This window comes from Monopterus albus, unplaced genomic scaffold (genome assembly GCF_001952655.1).
Source record: "Monopterus albus unplaced genomic scaffold, M_albus_1.0 scaffold16.1, whole genome shotgun sequence".
NCBI classification, from domain to species: domain Eukaryota; kingdom Metazoa; phylum Chordata; class Actinopteri; order Synbranchiformes; family Synbranchidae; genus Monopterus; species Monopterus albus.
Window position 1 is genome coordinate 3,067,984 of NW_018127896.1, and position 11,320 is coordinate 3,079,303.

The 11,320-nt window shown below is 41.9% G+C and overlaps 1 protein-coding gene across 1 annotated transcript in view; it reads right to left on the minus strand.

The window, feature by feature from the left end:
- The window catches only part of nbeal1 (neurobeachin-like 1), a 37,660-nt gene extending 27,230 nt beyond the window's left edge, over nucleotides 1–10,430 (minus strand). The window contains 6 exon segments of the mRNA XM_020591981.1: nucleotides 37–119; nucleotides 421–548; nucleotides 680–761; nucleotides 959–1,120; nucleotides 2,130–2,221; nucleotides 9,647–10,430. Of these exon segments, the coding sequence (XP_020447637.1) occupies nucleotides 37–119; nucleotides 421–548; nucleotides 680–761; nucleotides 959–1,120; nucleotides 2,130–2,221; nucleotides 9,647–9,697 (598 nt within the window). The 5' untranslated portion in view covers nucleotides 9,698–10,430.
- Nucleotides 10,431–11,320: the final 890 nt, after the last annotated feature.

The window sequence follows — 11,320 nt, forward strand, 5'->3', positions numbered from 1 at the left end:
ACAAGAAAAGAGTGCAGCCCAGAAGCGAAGACGTACGGTAAAAGAAGGGAACAAACTCAACCGTGAGTGGAGCTGCCTTGTACTTCTGTCTGCTCCTCTCAACTGTACCTTGCTTCTCCCTGGAAAAAAAACAAAAACACACAGAACATTTAAGAAATTAGTATAAAAGCAAGCATACATTAAAGCATGACGAACACTTTATTATGACTACACTGAAAGCTCTTTCAAATCTGAAACTTGAACTTTAAGCCTTAATCAGATTCTCTCTCACCAGATGACAATCTCTTCTCTATAGGGATACCTCCCAGAGACAGACAATGCTTCATAGATGCTTTTGTAGTTACACAGTGATCCTATTTGGCAGCTTCTAAATGTGTTTGAGAACACAGTAGTGCTAGGCTAGCTACTGGATGTTGTTACCCGCAGGCTCGATTCCTCCAGTTGCGGTACGGGTCGTAGAGGCTCTCGCAGAAAGCCAGCGCATGACGGACAAACTCCTCTGCCTGGCTCTGGTCTGCCATCTCTTTCTCTTTGGTCTTGCTCTTCAGCTGTAACAAACACATGGAGTTCTACTTCACACCTAATATTATGTCTATACATGCTTTATTTGGACCATTTCAACTTTTAAAATGTGTCATTATAATTTATTTAAATCAGTGCAAAAAATTAGGAGTCAGACCTGCTGAATATAGAGGGTTGTCATGGTGATGATATGATTAATGTAAGAGCAAGTGCCAATCTCCTCCACGTTGGGCAGGTTCCTTTCAGAAATGCACACAAACATACAGGACAAGTTAATCATAGCTTAGTAGTCACTCGGCACTCCATTTAAAACACTTCAGCAAACACTGCAGGGCAATGCAGTACATGAAAACCTGATCTACAGAATAAAACGGGGTTCACAGGACATAATCTTTCCTCTTCTTCTTTATAGTATTTGAATGTTTACTGTCCTGACCTGCAGATGATGATGAGGAACTTGAGCAGCAGCAGAGCCAGGTTTTGCTGCTCAGGCTCCAGCCCATCAGGGGCTTTCTGGACGCACTGCAACAACTGGTAGCGCAAAACCTGCAGGATGTTATCTGGTAGGAGGGTCAACACCGGGGGAAGCTCCTCTGGCCTGGAGACCCAAAGGCATCACACCCAGAAACATAAGGACGAGGAAAACCAGCTCATCCATCAGGGTTATGTAGGTGGCTCATTTCAAAATTGTTGAAGTGCAGATGAACACTTTAAACACAACCTATTATCACAGAGGCATTGCTGCATTATACACAAGAGCAACTTGTAGGAGCAGCATTCACTCAATCATGCACACATGCCTGGTGCGTTCAGGAATTCATTCTTGGAAAAACAGCATGTGTGCTGCACTGCTCATGAGAGAGAGAGAACGAGAGAGAGAGAGATGGCAGGCATCGCCAATCCCATGCAATAAGTGTCTGTGGGAAAGAAGGACAGATGTGGCATCCACAGAGCAAAGGAATGAGAGGAAGGGGGGAGGTAATGGAGACAAGACACAGGACAAAAACTAAGAGACAGCACAAAGAGGAGGATGATTGAAGAAGTCAGGCAGGATGGGAGAAAATTAGTCAAGTAACAAGCAGACAAAGAAATGACAGGGAAATGGAGAGATGAAAAGCTCAACAAATAGAATTTAACCACCCATATTCCTCCACTCTGTGCCACCCTCTCACATGACTCTCCCTCGTTTATAAAATGTGACTGACTGTCTGCCACCACAGTAAAGGTATCAACAAACACCAACTATCCGGAGGAGCCAGTTGCAGTTTCACTGTGCCAGCTGTGCTTGGATTAATCTTTGAGACAATCATATGCTACTGGCAGGTTTCACCAGGTAGCTCTCAGGCAAAGGTCGGCACAGAGGCCCACCTGACCACGCACTGAGGTGTGCACTAAAATAATGCACCCGGACTTTCAGGTGAGCACTCAGGGGCTCTCATATTAACTTGCATCATGTAGTAACATCAATCAAACATTACCTGCAACACAAAAACATCTGGCTGTGCTGTGCATGATGCATATAAGCAGAGATAATAACCTACTTGCATTGACCTAATGCAAAGAACTGCAACAAATGTACTATGTGATTACAGTTTGCCACAAATTACCTTGAAGGTGGTTTTTCAAAGTCCACATCCAGGCATCGCTCATAGGAGCTGATGAAAATCTCCAGCCATAGCTGCAGGTAGTCTGGATCCCTCTGAGGAGTCAAAAGACAGAGCAGGGCGGTGAGGCACCATGAAGATGGAAGAAGGGTAAGAGAGAGAGAAGGGCAAAGAAAGGAGACATGGATAAAGTACTTAAATGGCTGGAAGTGGACAGGTCTTGTCAGCAATTTGACTGAATTTATTGTTTGTGTACACGTTTGTTAAAGAGTCCTTTGTGACTTTGTGCACTCCCAGACAACAACAGCCTGTTTTCTCTCTCTGTATTTCAGACATGAAAAATCAATGCACCTTTCAAATGCTCAAGGCAAGGCAAGGCAAAACAACATTAAATCAGACCTTTTCACTTCCACGTGAGACAAGAAGCTGTGGATACTGTACATTATGTTGTGCTTCAGTGTTTCCAAAGCATGTCAAACATGTGACAGCAGGAAGGTCTCAGATAGAAATGTGTATCTTATCTTTTTAGGGTGTGGAAGCTGAAACATGCACCTGTTGAAGTGGAAAACAGGCTTGGCTACATTCTGAGGGGGGTTTCTAACAGCCGGCTGATCAACATTTCCTAAATTCCTGGAACAGTGCCCAGAGACAGATGGGATGGCACTTTCAACCATGGAGGAAGGCTGCTAGGTCAAAGTAGAGCTCCTAATGTGAAATCCCTGTGGCCCACAGGAACAAACACAGAGGACCACACTGTAAAACTACAAATCTGTTTAACCAGAAATATCTGACACCATAAAGATGTGGTTTATGTTGACTTGAAAAAGCCGCACAATACTTGCTTGCTCTAATTGATCACTTCTGGGAGCATTGGCTCTTCTATACCTCATTAAAAAAATACAAATTGTGTAGAACCAACATTGGTACAGTAACTTAAAGAAGCTTAAAGAAACAGAAGTGAGTTGTTCTTCAAGAGCATGCCAGTAAATACACATTTGCTGTGTCACAGCTCAAGGTAAAGATAGCACTGTTTTGCAAGCAGAAAAAGAAAGACACACCTCAGGAAGATTTATATTTATTGTTCTGAGGAAAGCTTAGATTACGTTAGGTTCATTTATCTAGTCAGATAAATGAGTCACTGAGAAATAATGGCTCAAAGCAATACTGTCCCAATGTTAAATAATCTAACACTGAAAAATAAATGATGGGTGCATGCTGTAGCAATTATATTTGCATGTTACGGCAGACACAACAGTAGGACTGCAACCAATGCTTAGTTTCATAAACTAATCTGCTGTTTTGCTGAATTAATTGATGAATGGTTCTGTCAAAATAAAGTTCCCCAGAGCTGAAACTGATGCATTCAAATTACTTTTCTTTAATATCCAGCTCAAAATGAGCAGCAAATCTTCACATTCAAGATGCTGGAAAAGGTGAATATTTGGCATGAAACACGGCTAAGATGACAAACCGATTATATAAATAGTTGGTTAATTTTCTGTTGACTGACTGAATGATTATGAACTCACTGTTTCAGCTCTACACCACAGTCATACAGCATCCAGGAGATGTGGATGGCTGAGCACAGCTTGGAAATTAATTCAGAGGAGCTGGATGAAAAAGGGGTTTATTAAAATCATGAGTATTTTCTTTGTAGGAAATGTGAGCGTCTAATACGTTTCATGGCAGTGCACCCAATATGGCACACCAAAGTGTGAGCCCAACAGCTCAGCTGACGATGCAATCCCTGGGACCAGTTCATTAGCCCATCTAAAAGGTTAAAAGTCAGTTCAGGCCACAGGCTCCACACAGTCTGTCAGAATAATCAATGACACCACTAACATGTAAGTGAACACACCATATCACATCTATACCATCAGAGACAACTGACACAGACATTTCATCGGATTTGATTTTTAACAACTTTTCAATACTAGAGTTGAAAGGATCGATTAATGATACAATAACTGAACATTTGAAAATATATCAAACTGTCTTTTTTTTTCATGCACAAATGCCAGAAAAATAATGATTCCAGCGCCTCAAAGGTTTTAGTTTTTCCTTTATCAAAATGAAATATCCTGTGATCAACTATACAGTAGGTCTGACAACACATGTCTAATCTGAAACATCCATCCTGAGGCTAAGATAACCAGCCTTTACAGCTACCACAGGAAACAAAAAAACAGATAGAGAGTGGAAACAAAAAGCAGTAAAATAAGGTGCTAATATTCACTGTGTCTTGAATTGGCCTCATTTGGCTGACTCTAGGCTTTAATGTATTTTATTTTTCCATCACTGTTGCTATGGCTTCCCTGCACTGAAGCAGCTATTCCCAGTTGGACGCTGCAAACACCTGAAAACATCCCGTGACAAACAGGAACAGATTTACACATGAGCACAAGGCCACAAATCAAGATTTTCCTACCACATCATTGCTTAGAAACAAAAGAATGAGCAGACTAGTGTTTAAAACTGAAGAAAAACAAGAGAACTGCAGGTCTGAATAGGGTTTTGTCAGGACAGTGGTGCCATCTGGCTAAAGAGTGGGAGAGGGGTTGAGAGGCTGACTGTTTCTGTCTGCGTGTCACAGTGAGAATCAGCCAAAACCGAGCAGGACGCCAGCTCTCTGCTTTTCCTAGTGAAGTCATCAGAACAAGCCTGAGATACTGGCCTCTGCTGTGTGTGTGCATGTGTGAGGGAGAAGAGGAAGAAGAAAGATGCGAGTGTGATTTAACTATAACAGCCACGTGTGAATAGTATGTCCTGTTGAGAGGACACGCTGCCTGTGGTGTGCTTCTTTTTCTGAGCGCTACCTCAAATGTGTGAATCACTGACTGCAGTGAGAAGAGCCCATGTACTTTGGTTTAGTGTTAAAGCTCAGCAACAGTCTACTGCCTATATGATGTGAAGGTTACAGCCAGGAAATTTGAAGATGATGATTTAAGCCAGCAGCTTCTCTCTCAAGACACTAAACATGCTAGAAGCAGAGTGTGCTTGTCTGAAAGAATGCCCTCTTTTAGGCAGCAGCTTGGGAGCACAGATGCCCATTGAGGGTTTGGACTATAGCAGGCCAGGACACACCCTGCTCTACAGGGGTCTGTGTATGCTTGGTCTTCATCACCAGCCTGACAAGACAAACACACACAGACACACATAATGATTTAAACGTGCAACTGGGAATCTATTACACAACAGTCACCTTGTTGTCCCACGTCTCACAGTCAACTTGTGTTTCAAACTATTCCAGTGAGAGCTCACATGCCTCTCTCATGTACAGCCATTATCATATTAGACCCTTTGCCAAGCACATCACATCACAATGTCCCACTAAACAGGTAGAAAACAATGTTACAACCATTAAAGATAAAATCATTAGACAGATATGTACTGCAGTAAAAAGTTTAGTTTGTGTACAAGAAAACTCCACAAGTTAGTGGAATATATAAGAAAAACTCCTAAGGCTAAATGTGTCTTTACTTTCTCTGTGGCTGCATTTTCAACTAATTTAATAGATGCATTTTTAGAGTAATTAGACTGCTTGATTGATGCAGTGCCACTGCACAGACAGCAACTCAGCAAATGCTCCACCCCTCCAGACAGGCGTGGTCATCCAGCTGGTCCACTGGCTGCTTTCAGATGACCTGGTTTGATGGAAGTGGCATGGAGTCACTGAAACCACAATGTTTAAATGTCCCCTCCCTGTAGGTTTAAAAGAAGACTGTGGTCTTTCTGTTCCTGCGCCATCACAACCCAACATCACTGCCTATCAGTCAGGGACACCGCCTCTGGCCATGACGTCACTACAAGGGGTGTATTTATAGAGGCTGGTGGGAAGGGTTAAAACCACACGAGGCTTGTCTGATACGCAATGTCACTGACATCACTGTTATTTCAGAGATATTCATAGCACAGAGCGAAATGAGAAGCAAGAGGGAAATGGAATGAAATACACAGCAGTGAGAACAAAATCTCACCTGAATAAATTCTGCATACCAGCACATGAACCAAAGCCTTATGTGTGAATTTGTGTGACTGAGTGTGGCATGGTATACAAGTAGATGTGTGTGTGGCTACAAAGATTAGACCGTAGCAAGCAAACAAGCAGCAAAGCTAGAAAAAACCTGAGTAATCTACTTGAGAAAATATGCAAATCACGCTGCGTCACTCCTCGTCCATCGTTTCAGCTGTCTCTCTCTCTTCCTCTCTCTGTTCTCACCTCTCTCTCTCTAATATTCTCACTAAAACGACTCCCCTAAGAGCAGGGGTTTATGCAAATTACTGTCATTTCTCTGATCTAGTTAAAAAGCCACTCACTGGGTAGGGCTGGGTGGGGAGACATCAGACAGGATCATGGTTCTGTGAATCTTTAAACAGAAAGCCCTAGTTTGTAGACAATTAAAAAGAAGAGAGGATTTCTCCTTTAGAATTAAGATACTAGGCTCAAACTTTAAAGCCACTGAAGAGTGAAATATTGCCCCTAGCTATTGAGGTATGTTTCTTGTAGTGGGGAATTAAAGGGGCTTTTCTGCAGCAGCCAAAGGCTCTAAGAGTGTATCTGGCATTATTCAGAAATCTGCTAAACCCCCCACTTTCTTTGACAAGCTCTTCTGGATAATACACTGGTGAAAAAGCAGCAGCATGACCTCGTTGTGTTGTTGTCACTGTACACTGACGGCTCTGTCTGCTCGGGGACAACACTCTGGCACAAAGTAGTGACAGGCAGCTAAAAGGATCACTGGTTATGTAATCTTCGTCTGCCTGGGACCTCTCACCTCTCTACAACTCCGAGAAGTGAGATAGAGTCAGCCTCTGGAACTACTGCAGATTGTCATTATAATTGCTAAAATTCACATATCATCACCATCTGATTGTTTCAGGCATATAAGGAATTCTTGCTTATTCTATTTATAAGCATCTAAGAAACCTAAGCATCTCTACATATAATGGTGCTAGCAATATATTTAATTGGAAAATAAATAATATTCATTAAGGAATTAAATTTGTAAATTTGATGATGTAGCCAGTGTGTAAAATGCACTTGTTTTGACCATATAAATATAATCATATAAAAATAAAATCATATAAATTACAAGCACATCCATAAATACAGTTAAGATCTTGGCATACTGTATGAAGCAAGCATTAAAGAAAAGCAAACCTGACATGTCCTTTGTGGCTGGCAATTGGCAAAATGCTGTTCAAACCTTGTAATTCTAAAAACGCATCTTATAACCTTTGTTAGGTGTCAAGTAGGACTAATTTACAGACCGTACTTTGACAACACAGGGTAGAGAAGTTGGAATAAAAGCAGAAGAGCTGTATGCAGTAAAGTGTCATGATGGGAGGGCAGTATAGCTGAGAGACACCGTGTCCTGTCCCGTTTTCGCTGCATTTATCAGATGGTGTGAAGTCTTAGTTAAGAACCTGGATCAAACTTGTTTAGACAGGAACTTCGCATACAATCTGAATGCAGTACTAACAACACACACTCCTCAATACCAACCATTTCTGACCTCATCATTATCCGTATGTGACCAGCTGCCACTTCTGGCTAGAAACACAATGTCAGAATTCAAAGATACTAATTGGAGTGTGTTCCTCTTTATGCAGCAGGAACTGGGAGATGATCGGCTGATTGATAATGACATACAGAGATAAGAAGTCAGTGGGGTTGGACAGTTGATGTCGAGCTGACACAACAAGACAAGCTGGTTTGACCACTGAGGCTCAAGGCTGCTGTCAGCAACATACTGCATACCTGGCTAACTCTCCTCACTGTCACTAAAGGCAGTGATATCTCTGCTGTAGGCAATCATTAGACAGAGGACTGTATCTGGATGAGCACAAGAATGTAACAAACACTTTCCAAGTAATTTAACTGAGTTATATAGCTGCTGCTTGTACTCTATTCTGCTTTAACAGACAAAGCAGACCACCAGTGTAGCCATGACTGAGTCTACAAAACACCAAACTAAACTCAAACTACTACTATTTCCTTGCACACCATAAGATGACATAATCATTGTAGTGGGCTGAGGCAACAAGAGGCAGCAATGGGGAGGTAGTGGAACAATGAATCCTTTTGTGACACTCAGGGGTCTCAGGGATCACACACAAACATTCTTCATCTGATTTAGGCCACGTGACTGCAGGTTCCCTTACAGCCAAAATATCCTGGCAACCCTCATATATGCGTAAAGACACCCCGCTGGCCATACCTGACATTTCAGCTGCTCAGACAGATGAGACAGGCCACTACACATATATAGTTAAAAGCTTCTCCCCCGGCATCTCTTTTGCCTCATGCAGAGAGAAATATTGGCCCAGAGGACTCTGGATCTGAGCCAGGAGCAAAAGAAATTATCCTTCCTCACAGTTTAGTGCTTAGTCAGTGCAAATACACACTCCTACTTGAGCAAATGCAATGTGCATGCTTGCAGCAATCGTTGGCATTTTCACAAGTGAATGTGACGAATGTGTGTCTGAACACTTATGTTATGAACTCCAAACACCCACACTGCTGATGTTAGACCTTCCATTTGTATCAACATGTGCTTTACTTATAAGGTTGAGGATTATTCGATGCCATATAGCTTTGTTGTCACAGAGGGTTATGCACTGTGTGTTATTGTGAGGGATTACTGTGGGACGTAAGTGTGTGATCGCAGCCAGGTTCACGTGAGGGGTGGCGCAGGCAGGCCATTTGGACTGGATGCCTGGATGTGTGCACGCTTTATCGCTGATTAAATTAAAGCTAGTAAACAGGTGACACAAGAAGTTCAGTGTCTGTTAGCTTATTATTCATTCATTTGCATTGCATAAACAAAGCAGTGTCATACATGGAGTGCACCGTTTACTGCAGCAGTGCGCACCACATTATGAGATTGTGCTATGATACATTAATTTTATAGCCTGATGGGACCACACAGCATCTCTGTTTGTAATGAATCTTACAGTTAACAAGAATGATAGACTTTTTGTTAAATAGCAGATATTATCTACTCAGCACCAATATGATGGAGGTTCCACCTACACCACCACTACAAAGAGGCCATTTATAACACCTGATATTAGGTTACAATGTGTTCACTACGGATTAATTATTCATTTATAAGCCTAACGTGTTCCCTACCAATAAATCCTTCAGGATCTGCAAGCAATTTCATTAGTCCGGGTTTTAGTGGAGCTTTTTGCAGCATGAAAAATGTAATATGTGGAATGAAAGGATGTTAAATATTGCTTTGAAACAATGTCACAAAGTGACTGGTTTAAAATAGCCTGTCAGCACACTATAGTACTACTGACCATCGTCAGCTACTGCAGATATACTCTAGCTGTCATAAAAACAGCCAGTAACACTAGACTTCCAAAGTGCAAGTGCCAAGACAAAAAAAACACCCTCTGCCAGGCAGGAAATGCCCTCACACTGCACATTACTTCACCCCATGACATTTCCCTGGCTGTGCAACAAAAGACAAATCAGCCACAGTGGGGGTGTGCACTGGAATACACCTTACCTTAGTGCAATAGCGCATCCAGACCTCATAGAGTCTCTCGTTGGATGCCATGGTGCCAGTGAGTGGCACCCTCAGGCTGTGGTGTCGAGGTCACTTCCCTGGCTGCTTCATGGTTTCCAGTCATGAGCTAAACCCTTTACACCAGGGCTTCAATGCTCAACATCCGTCCAGCTGCGAAATGGTGAGACACTCCTTCAAAGATGCAAAAACCAAAGGGCGATGGTAGACGTGTTATGGCAGAAACTTTCCAAAAATTATTCCATGGCAGAGGAGAGGACTTGGAGCAGCTGGGCCTGTACTTCCACTCCTTCAGTCTTTCTCTGAGGTATTCCCAGCAGTGTTTGCGCTATCAACCGCAACAACACATGCAATTACACATTAGGCGGATGTTTTGTCGTGTTAAAACAAAAGGCAAACGCTAGCAGCAACAATATACCCCCAGAAACGTCACTCCCTCTGCACTTTGAGCCGTCCTGTTGGACCTAAGCGATGGTGGATAACTACACGGTATAACACACACACCATTAATTATATATGCTTCCATCGTGTTGTTTAAAAATAAGCTACAAGCAACCTCGCTCGTCCTATGACCGCTGTCCTTGGGCTTCGGTCATCCTCAGCGAACATTACAGTACCAGGCGACCTTACCTGGCCAAGCTAGTTAAAAGCTAGCTGTCAAAAAAATCCCATTTCTATTTTTCCTGCCTCTCTTTCCCCTCCTCCTACTCGTGTTTATGAAACGCCTCGTCCGGCAACAGAAGGCTCATAAACGTGTGAATAACTGATACAGTGTGTTTAAACTGTCGAGAAACTGAGACTGCTCACCTGTGTAACGAAAAGACCATCTGTCACTGAGGCCGTTTCCAGAGTTATGTTAAATTTGTCAAGTTGCGGACAACCATACTGCAAATACAACGATCGGCAACTTCCTGTACGGCTTGAAATATTTCAAAATAAGTAAAATAATCGCAAACTCAATAGCCTATTAAAACTGCAGAAGTGTAGCAATCATAGTATTTTTATTTTATATTCGTGTCCTAAAATCAAGCTTCTTAAAATTGACCTCTGAATACAATGCGATATACAGTACTGTACATGAGAATATTGTAAAAGACATTTATTATTGAATGTATCGTATTTTACTTTCAAATTGAGGAAATAATATGCTTCATTCCTGACAATACCATTGTTATTGGTTTAACGAATTGAGGGGAACGAAGCTTATAAATATATACAATTACATAAAGTTATTTGCAAAAACTGCAACAGAAGAACACCAATTTCGCTGTAAACGAAAAAGACAAACTTTTATTTTGTTAGGGTAACCGAATACATAATGCACTGCCGGAAATAGAGCAAAATATCATCAACAAAGGGAACAAATTCAGGTTTAAAGTGCCGTTTCAGTGCTGTATACGCGTTTCTTGTGTAGTGTATTTAAAATTGACAGATTTAAATCGTTGAACAGTCGCGGAAAATGTTGGTTGGGAAATTTATCATAATAGTCGGCGTTTGCGACAGTATCTCAGTTTTACGTTGTCGATGTGGACTTCCGTGGTTGCTAAGGGCTGGGCTCAGGCGCGTAACAGCAGTCATGGGCTCCTTGTTAAATTTGTTTTGCATTCAGTAGTTTCCATTTCTCACTTTCTTCTATAACATAGGTGTCAAACTCAA